At 35.1% G+C, this 22,587-nt stretch overlaps 1 protein-coding gene across 2 annotated transcripts in view; it reads right to left on the bottom strand.

Moving 5' to 3' along the window:
- Positions 1-14,667, bottom strand: part of LOC119635341 (protein bunched, class 2/F/G isoform) — a 218,325-nt gene extending 203,658 nt beyond the window's left edge. For both annotated transcript variants that reach the window (XM_038030120.1, XM_038030121.1), the window contains exon 1: positions 11,108-14,667. In XM_038030120.1, the coding sequence (XP_037886048.1) occupies positions 11,108-14,643 (3,536 nt within the window). In that variant the 5' untranslated portion in view covers positions 14,644-14,667. The remainder of the gene's footprint in view (positions 1-11,107) is intronic.
- Between the last annotated feature and the right edge of the window lie 7,920 nt (positions 14,668-22,587).

The raw sequence follows: 22,587 nt of genomic DNA, 5'->3' as shown, positions 1-22,587 counted from the left end.
CCAAACTTTGAAAATTCAAAAAATTTTTTTTTAAAACAACCTTTTCAAAATGAGGCATTGCATGTAGCGTGGTCTCGAATGAAGCGCAATTCAATCCATTTTCATTACTGTTTGACCTTGATTCAAAATGTTTCCGCGCATAAAATTTTGTCAAAATAGCTCAAAATTTGCGACCTATAGGTAAATTGCAAAGCTACACGGACAAACAGACAGACGGATAGACAAACTTAAACTTGATTCAAAAGATGAAGCTAAAACGATCGCTGAAATAAAATGTGGACCTATCATAACATACATCCCGACAAACTTAATGAACCCCATGTAACAAGTAGTGCAGGGTGTACCGTGTGTAATAACAGATTATGTAAAATGCATAATTACAAATATTGCTTAATAATTAATAAAGTTTTAAAATAGTTTCGCCTATTTGTTTGAAGTAGGTATCTATAATTCGTTTTAATCAATCATATCATTTTTTGCATTAAGAAAAAGAAAAGGAATAAAAAAACATTTCTGTTGCATTGGATAAGCTCTTCAGTAAGTACATTTTAAAAGTCAATGTTATTGCCATTGGTTGACAGTTGATTTTTCGTTTCCGTTGCCAAGGAAGTGCACAATATATATGTATTTTCAATATGCAATATATGATGAAGTGAATGCATTTAATAATTCGGAAAGAAGAAGAACATGAAACGGAAATTTCGTTAACTTGCAAAAGATGTTAAGCAATGTTTCAAAAAGTAGAAAGCAGCGCTTGTGTGAATGTCAAAAATTCTTAAAAAACGATAATGAAGAAATTCTTAACTACAGTTGCACCTACAGAAATGTTGTCAGCGGAAAACGCTCATTGCCACTAAATTCTCATTGGCAATGCACAAAGCAATCTTATAATGGGAGGGGATATTTTTATACAATCTTAGGCTTTTTAAATTCTGCCTTCTTTCCCAATCCATCCTATATTTCGTCATCGTCATCCTACACGTGACGTGACGTTGACTATTGCACAATCAAGTTGAACTTTGCACTTTCAGCTATTTTCTCGTGTTAACTTTTTATTAATAGATGTATTGAACACTTAAAATATTTTCACTCTCACATACGCTCACGAAATTATTCCATTTGAATATTAACTACATCTATATATATTTTTATGAAAATCCAAAACTTTGTTAAAAAATTTTTTTAAACTTTATTTGTGAAAATTTCACGTTACTGGAAAATTGATTGAGTACTTCCATCTGAAGTCTCAACCGGTGCATAACTGAGAAGGATGACGTACGAAAAGTCTGGGCTAGTCTGGGACATGGACATAATTTCGATCTTAAAACTCCGTATACTGTTTTTACAGCTTACTGACATTCGCTGTACCAGGAATTAGGTTAAGAATAGGCTTTAACTGAACGGATAAAGCAGGTTAGGAAAAACTTTTTATATTATATATATTTAACATATGATATATGAAGCTTATCTTTTATGTCTTTTTAGGTTGGATCGGGAAATTTTTTCTACATCCTTTTAACGTCTCAAAATGTAGATCTCTGCCCTTTAAAGCTTAAATAGCGTTAGCGCAATAATTCAATTTTTATGACGAAATTCGTTGACGCTATAGGCAATGCCATAAGCGAGTCACCTAATTTTTTGCGGCAAAGTCGTTTGAAAAGTTTTTTCTAAATAAATTTCATTGGTCACGTGGACTTCACCTGCACATCGCATAAGTGAGGCATGCTACTTTTGACTTGACATGATAATTATGAGCATTGTAGACAGTTGCGATTTACTCACAAAAATCATAGGTAGTGAAACTGCCAGGCATTTGTCTTTTCGCTACCTAGGCCGTAAGTCACTGACTATATTATGGGCCACTTCATACATCAAAGTTATTTGCATTTTTGAAACGGTTAAGACTCTTATAAATAAAAGTCAATTTGTATCATTAAAAAATGGACAAGAGAGAGTTTACATTCAGCTTAGAGTGATTTTTTGTTATCCTCTACCTTTTTTCGTTATCTTCTGATAATCAAATACAAATTTTGCCTGGACTAGAAAAAGTAATTACTACAATTACCTTTCCGACTATGTTTCCATGATTCGCAAGTAGCACTTTGCGTAGAAAATAAGATATGGTGGTGAATGGTGTGAAGCATGCGTACATCTAACTGGAACCTCTAGAGAGACTAAGAATTATAGGAGCTCAAGTAAATTAATGTACTAACCAAAATAATATATTTCTTTAGAGATTGGTGATTGGTGGATTGTATAAATGAAAGAAGTTAGGAACGTTTCACTTTCTCCGGATTTATCTTACGGATTATTACGCCTTGCATCACAACTCTCATAACCAATTTAGCATTTCTTCCAGTAAGTAGTAAAAAAAAAAAAAAAAAGAAAAGCAAACTCGTTGATCTTTTTTTCTCTCTTCCAACTCACTGAAACGCAGAGGGAACTCTTTCCAAATTGTGTCTGTCATAAGAAATGAATATGAAAATGTGTTATATGTTATGTACCCCCTGCTATATGTAAATAAATATGTGATAAATAAGTGTTTTGACATTTTCCTTTCCTTTCTTTTTTTTTCTTTTTTTTTTTTTGCCATAAAAGAACGTGAAATAGCGGCGGCAATGACCAGCACGGCAAAGAAAATAAATTTGTTTTCCATACATAACTGTCGCAGTATTTGTCAATTTATACAATTTGTGCGCAAAGACAAATATATAAGTAAAAATTATTTATTATTATCAAGTGACAATTTTCGTTACATTTTTCCTTCTTGTGTCTGACCTTACACGATCTTCGGCAATTTCTTTCTTTCTTATGAACCAATAAGTACGCGATTTTTATTTTCATTATGTCTTTTAATAAAATGTTACTAATTCCAAATTTTCAATGTGCTATTAATCGTTTACGTGCTTGATAATGCGTTAGCTTAAAGCTACTAATACATCGAAATTAAGGCGTATTCCAAATTGCGAGTCAAAGTGATTTTATATTTCAGAGTTCAGGTCTTTCGCGAACGTGCAGTGAACACGCTGTAAAGTGACTCCTCTTTGAAGATGATACATAGTTCATTGCTTCTTTTTGCACCTCCAATTTTTTTTTGATACGGAGACTTTATGAATACTATACATTCCCTCATTGGGGTTCTAAAGACTTCTCTGACAGGACAACTAAAATGGGTGCATATAACATTGTTGCTGTGATCGGTGGTTAACAAATGGAAGCATCAAAACTGGGAAGAATATCGTGAGCGCGAGATATGCAGATGATCCTAAGACATTTCTATAGAAGAAAGCTTTAAACTTACTTAACTTTGACGTATTCTAAGAGATCCTGCCTAACAACACATATGAAATGAGTAGCTGCACATAATAACATCATTGTGGAATTTAGTATAAAAAAATGTTTGCAAAAGATAGCTTCAGGAAAAGACTTATGAACTTAACCTAATAAAAAGCAAATAAGGAACTAACGTAAAGTTTGATAAATTAAGTTAAATAATGATCATATGTCAATGCTTAACAGAGACGTTTAACAAACTTAATAGACAGACGATAAGTATAAAACCAACCCTGCCAGTATTGCAAAAGGAAAACTTCGAAATTAAAGCACATTTACAATGTTGTATACATTTACAAATTTTTGTGGTAATTGGTGTGTGTAACAGCTGAGTTAAATCTCATATTCGTTTGCCGGTCTTGATTTGGGTTGGCGTTGTTTTTTGATTGCTAAATCTAAATGAAAGACTTCGTGGATGTTGTAATTGGGTACCACACACGTCAGGCGTTTATGGGAATGCAATTTGTACATTTATTAGTGTTACAATTGTGAAGTTAAACGGCTTAACTAACTAACCGAATGGCTTATTAGCCTACACTCTCTTTCTCCATTTATCTTTTTTTTTTAATATGCATACTTCTTTAGATACACTTACGCATCTTTCATTAAAGTTGCATTGCTTTTTGCAGTAATGGTCGCTGAACCAGCCAGCTATTATCGAGACGGCATATCACATAAACTTTAATATATATAAAGTATATATATAACGTATATATATATATATATATATATATATAACGTATATATACACATAGTTTATATTCACTCTCCGTACGCACACCCATATTTATCGATTAGTTAACTCTGCTGCCGTCACTACCAAGAAATGATTTTGATAAACATTTTTGTGATAAAAGTAAATGAATGCTTTGTCGTGGGTACGCTGCTTTCATTTTTTACTTGTTGTTATTCGTTTTGTCCTCTTTCCCTCCCTCCTGTGGTATTGTTTTAAAACAAATCCGTTATATATTTCCTTTTCAATTATTTATTATCTCTAGCTATCGAAGGATATTTAATGAGGAGGTGGTCGGTCTGTGAGAATGAAACTCATTGTGTTTTACACAATTTATCAACTTTTTATTTTTATTATACCGTGTTTCCGTCATTTATAAATGACTCATATTGACGGGATGAACCCCTGAAGTAATTCATGACAAATCCATTGTGCCCCCTCATGTAAAAGATATTACTTTGCAGAAAATAAATTATAGCTACAACTGAAAGACTTCTAAAATTATTTTGGAATATCGTGACAGAGGTAACTGCTTGATGCCGATGCCCTAGTCAGTAGGTTGGAATAAAAATTTGTATTTTCTTGCAAATTTTCTATTAATTACATCCCGGCAGTAATGCATATCCGCGCGTACGTGTGGTTTATCGCTGAAGAACGTCACTCGCTGGTTTTTTGATTAATATAATTAAACTAGCATCGTCACATGCAATCATTGGTATTCCACACTTTATAAATTACATAAATGTATTGTTATTGCTAGGTAAACTTTACAAAACGTCTTTTGACTGTCATTCTATATTCTTATCAGTTACTTCTACTATTTCATCGCTTATCTATTCTCTTACATTAAATTGCAATTTAGAAATGAGAACACAATTTGGTTGGTCCAGCCAAAACGAAGACCAAGACTGACTGAGTTAGGTTATATTAATGTAACCTAAACGAGTCCGGCTCGCTGCGTTTAATGTTTCAAATAATTCAGTCTGTTCGCACATAGTAGTACTGCAAATGGATTGTATCTACCTTCACGATCGGCTTTGCTATGTAGCTATCATATATGAAATGTGTTTTTTTTTTTTGTGTACTAAGCTATAAAATGAGAGTCTTAAAAAAAAAAACAAAATTGATGCGCAGCGCCTTTGTTTAATAATAGTTGGAATAGTTGTTCTGGCCCCCATTTTGAGTCTTTGTCGTCTGGCCTAAATGTTCCAATGCGGGAAACGTGACGAATGTCTCGTATGCATACTTCTCTGCCGAAACGTGCTGTAGTTATGCTGATAATTTCTTAACCAGTTAACTGTGTAAGATGAATGAAAAAGGTACAAAATTTTGATTCAGATTTCCTCATCAAATTTATTATAACAATGTATTTTAGAATGTGTGTATTTCATTTTGTCAAGTTATGTCATTACAATCCAATCGCATATTACACGAGTATACTCGTCATCGCTAAATTTTTGCGACGCAATTTAAATACACTCTCTCCAAAGGATTGACATAGTTAACTGGTTAAGCAAGCATCATTTACACGCGTTTTAGACAGTTTACCCGTAATGTAGCGGACCACCGCGGCCCATCTTCTCTCTTGGATGATAAAAGGGAATTCAAAGTCTGGTTGGATCTTCTCTCTACGGTATTATTTTATTATTTCTTAGTGTTTATTTATACGAATACGGTAGGTATGTTCGTTACTTTGCAAGCTTGTGTTTCGCTTTTCTAGAAATTTGCTTTAGCCGACAAGCTTGGACAAAACCATTGCATTACTGAGGCAGTTGGTTTAAGTCTGGCGGCGTCAAAATTTTTACTTGCCATAATAAGTGTTTGCAGTTTCTGCATAAGATAGCATGCCACCCAGCACGGATGCAGAAGATTCTCCTTCAAAGCGGTTAGCGTTTTCCCAATTATCCCTTTCCTTTTGTTTTCGAAATTTCAATTTCAATTTTAATGTATTTCTATTTTTCTTTCTGCCCTTTTATTATAACATTCCTTTTTAATTGTTAAGCTTTTTTTTAATTTTTTTTTAATTTGTATTAATCCATAAATCCGTGTCAATCTGACATTGTAAGTACATTGCAATTCTTTGGCTGAGTGGGTGTCGATGTGTGGTAGACAGGAAGGTGGGAGTATGTTGTAATTAAATTGAATCCATTAAATCAGAATAAATTTTGTTTCCTCCTTGTTATGCAAATATAATTAAAAACTTCAAGTATTTTCAGAATAAATCATTTGCAAATTGTAAATGAAAATTGATTTAAAATTAATGTGAAATATTGATTAGATTAATTCTAAGACATTTGCTATTTGAAAATTAATGTATTTTCTTTTAATTTTATACTCTATTCATCTCACGTAGGAAAAGTTGTGGAAAAATGAAAAAATACAGAAATCCGATTACAAAGTCGGGCATACTGTGCAGTACTTTTTATAGAATAGAAGACTTTATCAATATTTTCTTAATGAACACACATGCGTCAACAAATTTTCAGTAAATTTTTCGAATATTTAGATAGATTTGCATGAGATGGTATCAGACGTCATATATACTTGGCAAGCGCTTAAGCTTTCGTTGCAGATTTTGTTTACCGATCACGAAGTTACACAAATTTTAATACCTGCGACGGTTTAAGAAGTGGTGGCTTTGCTTGAATTGAATTGTTGAAGAACTTCGGTGGCCACTATCAAGTACCTAACTCCTCTAAGCTCAAAATAAATGAAGGTGCGCTCTCTTATCGCATTTATTTTCAAATAAGAAAATGTCGACCAGATTTTGAGCTAATTAAAAACAGCCCTCTTAGTACAAATACTGAAGGAAGCTCCCAGCAACTATTTTTAAAATTTGGATTGTTCGCACTTTTTTTTTGTAAACCTTTCTGTAAACAATTGTGACATTTTCTCTTATAAATGCTTATCATAACCATTCTAACCAAGCGAAAGTCGATCTAAAGTTTTCGCTTTGCGACAAGCATATGATTGCACTGCAATTATAACTTTCAGCTAACTTAAATACACAACACAAGCACAATCAATCGGCAAAATCTCCTAAAGATTCTTCCTGGTATCTGTAATATAGGACGCCTCTGCCAAGATATATTCTCTCATACATATCGCAATATGATGTTGGAAAGACCAGTTACTGTCCTACCGCGGCAACTCTATAGTGCAGTCTTTGACGAAAATTGTTTATTCCCACTATTCATCATAAAATTTATATTTGAAGTACCTCTCGGAGAAATTTCTTGGAAGCTTTTTGGCAAGAACTCCTTTTTTTCATATTCTACAAGAAACAAAGAAATCTTTGAAGATTTTCACAAAAATTCCCCAATGATTGTATTATAAAACTTTATGCTTCAAAGTTAAGACAAAAATTGATTGTCTTGATTTAATAAAAAACCAATATTTTTCTATGATTGATAGTAAAAATAGTTTTTTTTGCTGCATATTCTGAATTCATGCGGTTCCTTGATTAAAGCTCGCAGAAAGGCTGCTTTGGAGAGTTCTTCAAGTTTAGCGCGTTACATCGAAGCCAAGACCGCTTGCTTACTCTTATCAGCAAACGAGATCTATTTGAAAAATATTCCTGCCATTACAGAGAGACTACCCCAAACGTTTACATAAGTCATGAAAAGACCTCCACTGAGCAGCGTAACCTACATGTGATTCAAGTAATGCTTTGATTTTTTTATCATCAAAGTCGATCATGAATTTTCCGCCTGGTATCAAATAAAACAAACTGATGTCAATGAGATGGAAGGAGAGAGTAAGACAAAAGAAAAATAATTCCATTCGCAATGTGCATATACAATGCATTTCCAATATTTGAAATAAATGCATTGAAAAGGTCTGGCGACAACAATACTTATCGACCCTATGCAGCCTATTAGATGGACGACCATTTAACTAACAAAGAAACATAAGACAACTTAATGGTAACGTTTAGTAAAAATCTTGTCGCTGATTCATCAACACCCACTTTTCTCATTTCAAATACAATAAATTTTCAATAAGAAAAACAAAGAAAAACTATTAAATAAAAAAAAAAAAAAAAAAAATAATAAGCGGCCGGATTTTTGTTTTTCAAGATATGCATACGTACATACATATATACGTATATATGTGTGCAGTAAGGAAAGCAGTTACCGGTTTTAAAACAATCACAGACAGCCAACAGCAACGATTTAATCTTTAAAACATTCATTCATTCATTCATGCATTTCGTATTATATAGCGGAGTCTGGTAAAGCGAAAAAGAAAACTTTAAAGGCAAACATGAATCATTTTTTTTTTAAGAAAAAAAAAAAAAAAAAAAAATTTTTTTTCAACTTTCTTGTGAGATTTTGGGTTTTTCGACTTGAGAGGCAAACCATAGAGAGAGAGAGAGAGAGAGACAGAGAGGAAGAAGAAAGATTTTCGAGTGTGGTGTGAGGAAACGTTAGCATAACAACCACAATTTCAACCGGGCCACAGTAATAGATAAACGGCATAATTGGAGATCACAAGAAATTGGCGAAATAGCCGCCATTCGTTTCATTTCATTTTGCAAACGATTTGCAGGCGAAGACGTAAGTAAGAAGTAAGAGCAGTAGGGAAATTTAGTATATAAATACTTGTTTGAAGTACCAACACTCTCAAGTAACAATAGTTAAAATGCCGGCTTACCACACGCCAACCGCACGATCTCCTTCTGTTTTTTCAACTCATTTTACACTCAAATTTACTTTTTATTATTTTTCGTAAATCTTATATAAATTTTTTTTCGCGTGTTTTCTCTGGTATCCGTTCATTACACTTCCATAACGGTATCGGCATTTAGACATTTCAAGTCCCAAACATTGTCTCGCTTGATATGCTCATATAGATATAACTACATGACTAAGACGATGGCGGCAGCAACAGCAACAGCAGCAGCAGCATTACTAACAGTAATTGCAATAGCATTAGTGGTGGTAACGGTCGTGATAGTATTGGTAGTTAGCTTACATTTAATTGTGTGATCTTCAATTATATTTAACATTGAACATACATTTCAAAGTCAATGGCGGACAAAATTTACATTTTTGATTGATAAAGTCAAGCTGGTTCAACTGATGTTTGACATCATTTTTAACAAATGTCTTAGCTTTTCACCACAATTACTGATGTCATCACCATAGATTGTTTGCATTGAATCTATGCGATGAAAGTCTTTTGTCAACGTCAGTCGTTAACGCAGAAACAATAACAAAAATAAATAAATAAATAAATAAATAAAACGAGAGAGAAATTATGCTCAGATAGGACCAATTTGCATCATTAACTCGTTTTAAAATCGGGCTGCTATGTGGAGCGGGACATCTGTTACTGTGAACAAATATAAAACAGATATTGTATCTTGATAGCAAATACTGAAGATAGCTATTAAATACCGTAAATTTCACTTGCGCATATGAAAAATCACATTATCCGAAGCTGCGTGAACTTTGTTCTGAAATAACTCAAGTGAAAATGATGTCAAGCATTGGACACGTTTTTCGGGATGCGTTATTATTTATGTTTCGTTAGTTGGTTGTTGGATTTGATACAAAAGCAGAAAATTCTGAATTCGACTTTTAACATTTAGTTTATACTCGATCTAGGGGAGTATTTGCGCTACGTTCTATCACCTTTTAAAGCTCCGCATGCCTTTGTTAATTTTTAAGTTCGACATGAGGGGCAATTACAGCCGGTTGCTTCTACTTGTATACATATATATACAATTTTATCGCACTAAGATTTATTGCAGCTTATATACGATATATCCATAGACATATATGATTTATTTTGAATTTTGATTTTTGGAATTTTGATGTGAACCGAAGGCAATAATGTAAATATAGATATCTAAAATTGTGCTTTCTTTTTTTACATTGGATACTTTTTAACGAAAATCAACAGAAAATGTCGAATTTTATGGAAATATTCGTCAAACGTGGGAAACTTTCTGCTAATCCGAGAAGGACAGCCTTGCTGAGTCGTTAAGGATGATGAGCAGTCGATGCGTTACGATATAAAAAATCTGAATATTCATGACGTAGATTAGACTAGACACTATTAGTAGCCGATTGTGGTGTATTAGAATTTGCTCCAACTAAATGAAATCATCTCATTATCGAACACTACCACCAGCAATTGGGATGAAACCGCTGCCCTCCACGGAGATATTAATTTTTTCGATTCGCTCTGCCTAATTGTGGAATGGAATATATAGTGATGGATAATACTTTCAATAAATCATTTTTTGTATTTTTCTTTCAATTGTCAATTTTTTGTTGATTAAAAAAAACAAACGTCGTTTACGCATCTAACTTGGTACCGTATACGGTGCATGAAATATACGACACATAATATTACACATAATTTGACAGAAATTTAGAAGGTTTGATGTGCTTTGTGCTTTCCAATCAATCAGCTCTAGGAAATCGATATGCAAATACATATCAAATCAGCCTGAAGCCCGTCCACTTTTGAATAGCGATATAATTGAATTGAACAGACGGCCGCCTCAAAAGAAAAAGAAGGAAAAAAATGGTATACAATTTTATAACCATGCGAGGCTTATTGGGAAAATTTATTCTATGCGTCGAATACTATTATGCAGCCATAAATTTACGACGCAAAAAATTCGAGCTAACTTTGTTAAAGCATACACACTGCCATACATAATAACTTAGTAGGGCTTGCTTGCTGTAGCAAAACCAATATAAAAAAAAGTAAGTATCGCCTGTAACCATGTCGTACGATTTGTTAAACAATATGATATGATGCCGCACTACGTAGCTTCAACATTAATAAACCACTGAACTATAGGATTCTGCTACATAAAGCAATACACATAGCTGCGTATCTTTATGAACGAACATGCTTCGCTAGGTTTACCTCAAAACCTATAACAAACTTTTCGCGTCGACATACAAACAAATTTTCGCGATTTAATTAAGAAAAGTTTTAACGAGCCATGGAAATGATTTTCTGATCAAGGCCGACCCAGACTTACTTGCTACAGAAGTAAATAAGTTTTTAACTTACCTTTCAGTCTCTGTTTCCGTATTAGATTGTACCTGTTGCTGTTGATTAGTTTGAATCTGTGATGGCTGTTGCTGGTGCTGTTGTTGCTGCTGCGGCGGTGGTTGCTGTTGCTGTTGAGTTTGCATTAATGTTTGATTATCAATAGAAGTTGCCGTAACTGTAGCTACATTGGCATTGCTTGTTAGGTTAGCCATAGCAGATGTCATATTTCTAGTTGTGTTTATAGTGTTGTTGTTGTTGCTAGTGTTGGCACCAATATTTACGGCTGTACCATCCATAGGTAATTGTGACTGTTGCTGTTGTTTCTGTGGCTGCATTAATGTTTGCTGCTGTTGCATATGCTGCTGTTGCTGCGATTGCATTTGCTGCGTTGCTTGATAGGGTGCTGGTGTAGTATTTGAGGGTATAACCATCGCGTTCACCGGACCCGCGTTTGGATTAACGACAACACTCGCTGGAGGCTGCTGCTGCTGTTGAGCCTGAATGTTAGCTAGTATAGCTGCATTATCGATCAATGTTGCGGGCGCACTCTGCTGCTGCTGTAATGAAGCCTGTTGAACACTCTGCTGCTGCATATCATAGCTTGCCATTTGCGTCAACACTGGCATGGTTTGACCAGCGCTTATTGGCTGCGACAATTGTTGCAATTGTGACGGTAATTGTTGACTTTGCGCAGGAGGCGGTTGTTGCTGTTGTTGGAGTTGTTGTTGTTGTTGCTGCTGTGTAGAAGGTAACGATTGATGCATTTGATGAGCATTAGCAGTAGCCAACATACTTGAAGCAGTTAATCCATCCGTTTGTGATGTCTGTTGTTGCAATTGCATTTGTTGCTGTTGGGGTGTATGCTGTTGCTGCATTTGTTGTTGCTGTTGCATTTGCTGCTGTTGCTGTATCTGCTGCTGTTGCGATATTTGTTGCTGTTGTTGGGGAGGCATTTGTTGTTGCTGCTGGCCTTGCAACTGTTGCGATGGCTGCACGTTCATCTGCTGTGGCGTTCCTTGTTGCTGCTTCTGCTGTTGTTGCTGCATACCAACCGTTGTCTCAGTCATTTGCGGAGACTGTTGCGGTGGAGTTTGGTGAGGCGTTGACTGATAATTACCTGCCACAAAATTTCCTGACATTTGCTGTTGTGGAGCTGGTGATAGTTGTTGTTGTTGCTGTACATCTATGTTATAGCCCATATTTTGCTGCTGTTCCATTATTTTCGTTTGGCCCGCTATAGGTTGCTGCTGCTGCGATTGCGGTTGTTGTATGGAAGGAGAAGGCACATTGCTGTGTTCAGTAGGTACGGGAATATTACCATTCTGTATGTGTATATTGCCCGGAAGAGTAGAGCCATGTTGAGCCTGAATCCCCTGTGTCTGGGCCGCCTGGGCTGGTATGTGTTGCTGCTGCATTGCTTCGAAATTAACAGGTTGCGATTGACCAGGCAAGTAGACGCCACCAGCAGCAGCCGCTGCAGCTGCTTTTTCCGATGCTGCTATAGCTTCTTCCTGCTTCTTTAGCTCTTCCAGTGACTTTTTTAATTGCTGCGCAGCGACTGTTGCGTAGTCCAGTGGCACTGCCTGCTGAGTTTGACCGACCTCTGATTGCGGTTGTATAGTCTGCACAGTTTGGGAATTTAGCTCTTGAGGCGGTGTGCTATACTGTTCTTGTTGGTTGGACGCTGTTACCGATGTTGGGGCAGATGGCACATTACCATTTTCGGTCCCCTCAGGAGTTTCAGCAAAAGCTGTTATACCATGCAGTACGGTAGCCGGGGCTGTGGCAACACCGCCGCCATCATTATTTTCTGCATAATTCCAGTTTTTATCGACTCCCGCGCCACCGGCCCCACCTCCACCTATACGAACCGGACCGCCTAAGCCCGCATTCATTGGTAAACTATTAGTGGTTGTATCCACATGATTCTCTAATGCAGTAGCAGCGCCTGGGCCCAAATTCATACTTTGCGTAGTTTTAGGTGGTTGGTCACTTGGTTCACCACCACCCATTTCATTATTTCCAGTCTTTTCGTTATTGTTGCCAGCACCATCGTCTTTACCAGTACCAGCACCTCCACCTCCGACCGTAGTATGATCAAGATAATCCATGCATACCCATCTGCCACGACGAAATGGTTCTGTAGATTCAATTTTCACTACTTTAAATCGCTCACTACGATGTTGAGCTGAATCTTTTAGATCGTCTTTTTTAATATTACCGCCGCCGGAGGTCACTGCAGCACTTACAACGTTAATAATGTTATCGGCCACGTTGACCTGCACATTCTGTATGGCTTGAGCACCCAATGTAGCTCCTAAATCAGGATCCACTACTACTAGTCCATATTGCGAACTAGTTGGAATGACAGGAGCAGTACTACTTAAAGCATTGTTGGCGTAATAAATCTCCTCCTTAGAGAAGGTATCTTCGGACATAGATGGTGTCTCATTTTCCAAATCTGTTATACGGCTATCGTCAGTGTGAGATTCGTCAAGATCGTCTGCAGACTCTTCGCCTCCATTATCATTAACAACAGGTATTTTGGGTTGGCCGACCGTTACGGAAGTGATTTGGAACGATGAAGTCGTCTTTGGCTTACGTGTTCCGCCGCCAGCATGGTTATGACCGGGGCCGTGCGCGTGGCCGTGACTGTGATGACTTCGAGTGGTTGATGCGGTAGTAGAACCCGCAGACTGACTGTTCACTCCACTGGCATTATTAATAGAAGACGAAGCCTTTGATGTTGACGATGCTTTAGATGCGGTCGTAATTTTACTAGCATTAGTGCTTGTCGATTTGGGTGCAGCAGAGACACTAGAACTTGAACTATCGTTAGTTATGTGAGAATTCAAACTAGTGCTACTAGTAGCATTTGATAAAGCCGAAGGATCTGATGCCGACGTTCCGCCCGGTATTGAATTCAGACGAAGACTTTCACTAGTGGTACGTTGTATGGCGGTCGTGTTATTGGTGGTAGCTGTTGAGTTAGAGGACGTATTATTGTGATGATGATGATGGTTAATCAAACTGTGTGGATGATGATGATAGTGATGTTTGCCAGCCGGAGCGTCAATAGTGGAATTATGTCTTTCTGTGGATGAACCGCCATTTGGACCGCCAGTTAATGACGAAACTTTCGCAAGCGAAGGTTTTTTTATGCTCGTAGTGCTGGCAGATCTAGGCGGTGTAGTGGTCTGTATAGTATTACGCCTCTGACCAGTGGCGTTAGTTGTCTTAAATTTGGCGGTAAGTTGGCGATCAATCATACTGGAGACTGTGCGTGATGGATGATGATTGGCAATAACAACTGTCTGTGGCTCTTCAGGAGACGAAGCTGAGTTCTCGTTAGGTGGTGTTATGGGCGAGGTTAGTTCCGATGACAGCTCCTCCGGATACTGGGGCGATGATGGCTGAGAATGCTGTTGCTGCTGTTGTTGCTGTTGTTGTTGTTGCTGCTGCTGCTGCTGCTGATGATGATGGTGATGAGGATGAGTTTGATGTTGTTGCGATTGCTGACCGGAATCTTCACTTGCGGTTTGATTCTCGGCCATAATCGGATTTTTGAGCGTGCGCAACGTTTTCAGCAGATAATCCAGGTTCGTAATTTTATTTTATATCACCCGGTTAAAGAAAATTATATACGGAATTTCTCTTAGGGAAATTTGTCGAAAAATAATACGCGTTCTGTATACTTAAATTTAAATGAGAACTTAAGCTAACGATTTGGCTTCACAATATTTGTCTAAACGATGAACGATGTTCTTGTCAAGTGCGTTTTGAAGAATAAAACGGGAATCTTTTAACAACGAAATTCGAAATAACTTATTTTCACTTTATATCACGATATCAAGACGTGATGTCACTTTGCCTACTTTTCAGAAAATACTTTCTAATGTCTTTCTTAAAATTCTGATGATTGTGATAATTTTTCTGGAGTGATTTTGCGTTTTTGCAAGTTGTAATGCAAGTCAAATGATCACTTTTTTTGCTTCTTAAGGTTTTGCAAAAAAGTAAAATAAATTAGATTTAATTGAATACGATCTTCACTAGCCACACATCACAGAACATCATCATAAAAATAGGCAAATGAATGACTATTATAAAGACGGTAACGAAAGCGACGACGACGACGACGACGACGACAATAGCGGCGACGACGAATACGGCGAATCGGACCACGATAATAGCGCAGTTGAATTGGTTGCAGATGAGATTTTTGTTGCCGTTGAAAACAAATGCAACAGTGACAAGTCTAAATTCGAACACAAACAACGATAATGATGATTATTCTCGCTTAATTTCGCGGTCTTTAATACGTTGGCGATATAATTAACTACGCGACGACAGTGATGCATATTGTAAGTGCGACTAAGCAAACATTTACGATCAAGATTTTCACGTGCATATAGAATCTTGAGCGCTGCATAACAGACACGACAACAGTTCCGTCTTAGATCTTTCTATAGAGCTAAGGCCAAGAAAAAAAAAAAAAGAAAAAAATTCAGCCCCCACTCTTCACTATACGCTAATCGTTCGTGTTTTAGGCAATGAAATCACTTGAAATTGTCAAACGTTGCACTCAATAATAATGCAAATGTGGTTCTGGAGAATTGCATGCAGCTGCAGATGAGTAGACGTTGACGATAGTTAATAGAGATGAAAATTTTCGTCTATTATCCGTTAGATGTATGGTGGTTTTTGCAAGTAAACGTTATCCGTACGCGAGTTATTATGTTTTCAACGGTGACACCATAAATCTCTGCTTAAGTTTCAACCTTTATCAAAGCAAAATCATTTTGAGGTTGCTGCGGCTGCTGTTATAGTTGCGGGTGTTGTTGCTATTGTTATTATTACTAATGATTATGATTTGATGACGGGGGCGATAGTAATATTTGCTGCTTTTTCTATACGTTGGGATTTTCACTTATTGTTATTGTTGTTTTTAGAGGGTGGTGTTTTTTTTTTTTTTGTTTTTTTGTTTTTTGTTTTTTTTTTTGTAAATTTATTTATTTTTTTTCTTTTAGTTTCAATTTATTTTTATCAAATGCTCTCCTTATTACTGTCTATTTTGAGTATGTATGGCGCGCGCGTACAATGTATCCTGGTATGAGTTATTGTTTATTGTAGTACGTAGTTGATGGATAAGCTTAACTAAGTTGACTTTGACTTTTGTCAATTTAACGATATTATTATTAAATTTCCGGTAATAAATTTCAATTAAAATTTTTACTCACGCACTCATAATCGAGAAAGTGACAAAAATTTTTATTTAATTTTTTTAAAAACTAAAATATTTCTAATTGATTTTATTTTGAAGAGATTTTTATTTTGATCAACGTTGTATAAGAAGAAAAATAAAAGAAATTAATTATAAACACTTTTTTTTCTTTCAATTTCTATACACGATGAAAATTATTTTATGGTGTTGAAAGTAAAAACAGAAAAAAAAATTTATAAAAATGTCTTTAACAATTTTTTATGCAGCGAAAATAACATAAAGATTTCCAGTCAGGAGTTGTTACTGCAAAAAAAAAGTGAAAAAAAGAAGAGAAAATATATGGAGAAAAATTAATATTTTTTGAAGAAAACCTAACGAAACACTTGTTGATTTTTGCAATAATTTTGCCAAAATCATCTAAACGTATACGTAAAAGAAAGAAACCAATCAACTCCATGAGCTATATTAAAGTCGTTTAAAAATAATACCAAAAATTGAGATTAACTATTCCCGCTTTACTTGATTTATATTGCGATGGCATGTTCAAAAATTCACTGATATTAAAGACAACAACTGCCAGCTCGCGACTTATCGCATCTAATGGCTTATAATTTATTTTCATTCATTCGCACTACTAGAGAGTTTCGATTATTCCTTTTTATTTATTTTACTCTTCTTTTTTGGCGCAGATCTTTAACCGGTTGCTTAATGTGAAACTGCAAGTAAACGATTGTTTATATTGCTTTACTTGTGCGCGTTCATAACGTATTATTATGGACTGCGTTGTTTGTTTTTACATAAACGCTAATATTTCTGAATAAATATTGAACTTATCAACAATAGTAGAGTTTAAGTTTTTAAAATCAATTGATTAATGAACAACAAGTAAGAAAATTATATTCGGTCATGACCGAATCATTTATACTCATCACTGTTGTCGCAAAAGAGGCAAAACAAGTAAAAGAAAGAAAAATTCATTCACTACGATATGAAACGGGCGCGGCTGATTTTTTTTATTTTCAAAAGCAACAAACGGCATGGCATCTCCTTTGCAAAGTTTAAATTACTGCGAAATTGTTTTGCAAGTTTGTAGACGATGTCTTCATTTTTGTTAGCGGGAGAATCTTTGCCACATATACTGCACGATTGGGCAGACAGACAGATGAATAGACGAACAAACCAGCATGCTTAAGTGCCTTCCAAATTTGAAATTAGCCAAGAATTTATATACTTTATGAGGCCTCTGAAGCTTTTTTCTACGCATAATAAAAAAATGAAATTGTGATAGGCGTGGCCATTTTTTCCATTTTTATTCAGGTACTACAGCATCGCCCATAGAATTTGCATTCGAATTTTCGGACATTTAACTGCTACGGTTTATGAGTAATGATTAAAAAATCAATTTTTTAATCCTTTAGAAAAACAGAGGCGTTCTAAGTTTTGCGTACCGATGCTGGCGTGCCCTTCGACCGATTTGACTCCTTTTCAATACAAAATTACGTATAAAAACTACTAATGTTTCTGCCACATTTCAAGTCGATAGCTTCATTTTTGCGGCTAAAAGAATGTTTGCAATAGACTTTACACAGACGGACCGATGGACATGCCTAAATCGATTTATAATTTAACGCTGATCAAGAATATTAATACTCTATGGGATCTCCGAAGCTTACTTCTCGACGTTACAAACGTTTTAATAAAATAAATATACCTCTCATCCTTCGGAGATGGGTATAAAAAAGAAAAACTTTCATTTAAATTTTAATAAATTTATTACTTCAGTTAAAAGAAACTTTAAATATTTAATAGCTTTATGTCTAAGGGGTGCCCTTTTTTTGCAAGCTTCCTTATTTCACTCAATTTACTTCTTTTCCAATTATGCACTAGCGTCAAGTGGATACAGCTTCACGGAGTTCCACGAAGTGATTAGCTGATCGCCTTGCGTAAAGATTATAAGACAGAGAGCTGTACGTTGTGAAAAAAATAATATAATTGAACCGGAGGGTGTATTTGCGCATTATACACTTTCAGAAACTGGATATCGTTACGATCAGATTTTAGTGTATTAATATTTTTCGATCTGGATCCAATAAAGCGAATCCCAGTGAGAGGCGCAATCAAAGAGGATATATAATGCAGACTTCGTATCATATTAATCTATTATTTTTATAATAATTTTTTGGACTAATGGAATAAATTCTCAGACAAAAAGAAAGAAAGCATTGAGCACTAGCCACACAGGCTATCAGCTCTATTATGGAAAAGAAAATTAGATATTGGACTAATAGTAGTTTTAATAAAATAACACATGGCATAGATATTGCACTCTGTAGCTGATTTCAGGATATGTATAGGATTAGTTGTTCCAAATGCAATTCTTCTAATAAAGGAAAACTTAACGCAGTCATAAAGAATGTGCTTTGATAAATTGTCGACAGTTGCAGATTGGAGAAGAAGACTTCTTTAAGTTCTGTTGGTGAAGGCGAATTCTCGAAAATGTTTTGATCTTGGTTTTCCCAATATTTGTTGAATATGAGAGTGGACTTAATTGAGAGTTAACAAAGGAAAAGAAAATAAAACATCTTTCTTTTTTAGCATTTTCTTCTTTGCACTTAGTTTATTTTTATTCACTACAGACGAACGCTATTAAAAATGTTTCGGATTGTGGCACCCTTGTCGCCTCTTCCTGTATAACATTTTAAAAAATCGTTGTATGAATAACTATGTTAAGTAAGGTGAATAGTTTATTATGGGTGATGGTCCATTTTTACATTTGAATTTGTCCTCATCGCGCTAGACATAATCATTACATCTAGTATTAGGCATAGATTAGTACATCGGCTCCACCCATTCGAATAGCTTAGTTGAATTGATTAATTACTCTAGAATGTGACAAAGAGCAGATCTTTGCTAGAAAGTGCTTGCAACTTATTATAAGCTTTTATTTAAATTCCCTTTTTCACAGGTAAATTTGAAATCGATATTTCAGGCACTTCCGAATGACCAATCGTGCTGAAATTTTGCACACGCCTGTAATTAAAATGCCAGCACAGTTTGAACAGACAACATTTCGCCTTTATTCGAAATGGTGATCGTCAGAAAGAAAGACCTATGCGGAAATTGTTCGTTTGGAAAGATTAACAAAACTTTTCTAAAAATTTATTAGAAATATAAACCGAGAGATTTAGCGCTGCAGAGAATTAGTATCAATAACAAAACGAAATAACTGTTTTGTTGGACATCGAAAAATTTACAAGCAGAGGGATTTGAGGAAATTTAAAAATAAATTCCTTTAGACAAGTAATTCTTCTACATAAAAAAGTTAATAAAATCTACGCTATTGTGAATTCATGACCCCAGTGGGTTGGATTTTATTTGCGCAGTATTACGATAACGAACAAAAACAAAAAAGACGAATAGAAGGCGAATTGTAAATAGGATGAAATATACAAAATAACTTTTATAAAAAAATAATTTTGAAATAAACTTTTATTTAAAACGGGAAAAATAAATCTTATCCCAAATCACTTTTGAGTAACTGTATATCAGAGCTTGGATCGCTTTGAAGAAACAGATATCTTAATCATTGAAATTTTGAAAGTGTTGCGCTGTATAAGCTTACGAAAATTTATAACTGGTTTGAGGTAATAAAACACGCTTGCAAACCATAAATTTTTAGAAGAGAACTGAAGAAAGTCACAACTGAACATTTGCGGAAGCTCTAGCGGAGTGCATTTTGGTAATCATTGATGTCTTAATTAAAAGTCAATTTATCTTTTTAATGCATCCTACTGGTCCGATCTTTTCTATTATTGTTTTAAAATGGATTTGGAATTAATAATGAACCAATAGTTGTTGCATATCAAAGAATCAATTATCTTTAAAGATTTTAATCAGCTTGGTTGCTATATATATATATATATATATATATATATATATATAAGATAAATATACAGGTATAAACATATACCTAGCAAGTACATAAATCGTTGGATAAGTAAGAAATCTCTAATGCATGGGGCATTCTTTAAGTGCCCCATTAATTGCGAACTTATAAGTGCAGCGACTAGAACAATTTTCTCTTTTCTTAAGCTCTGATCGTAATAAATGGTTAATTATAACTTATATCTATTTCTTAATTGTCGACTACATTACTTTCAAACTTCTGGAAGCATAGATAAATTATTGTAGCAAACTATTGAAAAATCATGAGATTGGTTGAATATCGCAGTTGGACCGCATAAAAAAAGTATTTGTTACAATTTTTAGCTTTATACTTTAGTTTTTGAGATTACTAGCATTTCATAAGTGAATGGAAACTATGTGTATTGAACGGAATCTCCGATGCCAAACGAAGACCATTTAAGAACGGCTTTATGAGCATTGTATCGAAATGAGAAAATTACATTATTCGAATATCAAGCAAATATTTGCAAGCCATTGTGGTATATGCGAACTTACGAATGTCTTGAACGGAACGTAGGGCTTACTATAGATCAGAGGTGGGTAATTTTTTTCACCCATTATTAGTATTAGTTTTCCGTCTTGGTAATCGTGGATTCATTTTATGGCCTAATGAAAATAAAAACATTTCGTACCCGATAGCTGCACAACGGAGCCGCTCTTGAGCAAATAGAATTATTTGAAATCTGAAAGTAGGTCTGACCCGTGCGCCGCTATCATTATATTTAAAGGCAAATAGCATGTATTTTTTCAGTTTTTTTCTCGCAAAAGTGGATCGAAAAACGACCTATTTCCTATTCCTACGAACTTGCACGTACACATTTTCATCGTATTTTATACATCTTTCTTGGTGCTTTAAACGGAACGATATAGTTAACGCACGTTTATATCTAGAGCATAGAACTAACAGATGCATTATTTTCTGCGGCTTGCGAACCATCCAACTGTATACATAGTGTCAGAAATGTGCTTCCAAGTCATATTTACTTAGAAAAATGCTATCCTTAAAAGAAATTCACCCATAATTAAAAGAAAAAAAAAAAACAAATTAGAAAGTTATATTCGGCGGAGGACGAATCTCGCACATCCACCACTATGCTTTTCTCATTCTCCTCTCCAAGTTGTTTCATTGTCTCTCAATTTCATTTTATAATTAACCTATTTTTGGTATATTTGGTATTTTTGCGGGTAATATATCTTCATTTGAGGAATGTACAAAGTAGTTTCAAACATTCTGTCCTGGTTGGGTGATGATAAATAAGCGCAAGACTTCAAAAAAGTCAAAAAAAAGGATAACTTAATCACTTGTATGTGTGGGTATGGCCGAACTTTTTCATTTTAAATGTGATAAATTTGAGCCTTCTAACTCCCATAATTTGTGAGTAACAAGCAAAAACCCACAAATTTTCGTTAAGAAAAACGGATTTGCGTTCAGTTTATGCTGCACTGTGGACTTCTGCTCTGAACAATTTGATCCATTTTCAATACCAATCTGAGTGCAACAGCTTTCAATCTTTCTAGGCGGCCAGGAGAATGTCAACGGCAAGCCTACGAACTGACAAACACGGCTTAATCAATTCAGAATTTCACGCTGATGAAGAACATATATACTTTACAGGGTCTCTGAAGCTTCCTATGAAAAAAAGTAAATTGATGTTGGTGAAAAAAAATTCTGCTGCCAGTAAAAATAGAAAGAAGCTTCGCTGTTTATGTAGAAAAAATTAAATTAAATTTGTTGGCCACAGGTGTGTGAAGTTCTTTCGAAAATGATTAATTTCTTCAATTGATATCAACGCAAACTATTACACATGTACGCATATTTGTTGACAAATAGGTAAACGTATTTGAATGTATGTGATATGGACTTTGGAACATATTCAATCATATTACAAACGGAAGAAAATAGATATAGAATTTCAAAAATTATTTGATATTAAAGTTGATGTTGATGGAAAACTTTAAAGTAATTACTGATGATGATACAGGTGCAAAAATTAACCGGTATTACACTTCAAAACAAATGCACTTATATACACGTACACGGGAAGATATTGAAAGAATACACAAAAGGCGATAAAAGGTTTGCATTGCTTTGCATAATTTCACGCCTCTGCAGAATGCCAAACAGGAATTAATAATTATACCTTACACCACCACCACTTAGGTTAAAGATATAATAACTTTGTGCTGATATATGCAAGGCGAAGAAAGGGAGTCCATCTTTTTTATCATTTTTCAAATCGATATGAGCGTATGCGCTTGCCTAGGATTTGCTCACATGTGATTATGTTTAACCTACAAGTTGCACTTGCGC

Source organism: Glossina fuscipes, unplaced genomic scaffold, assembly GCF_014805625.2.
Source record: "Glossina fuscipes isolate IAEA_lab_2018 unplaced genomic scaffold, Yale_Gfus_2 26, whole genome shotgun sequence".
In the NCBI taxonomy this organism is placed as follows: Eukaryota; Metazoa; Arthropoda; class Insecta; order Diptera; family Glossinidae; genus Glossina; species Glossina fuscipes.
Note: the sequence above shows the minus strand (reverse complement) of the source record. Positions and strands in the feature narration are given on the sequence as shown.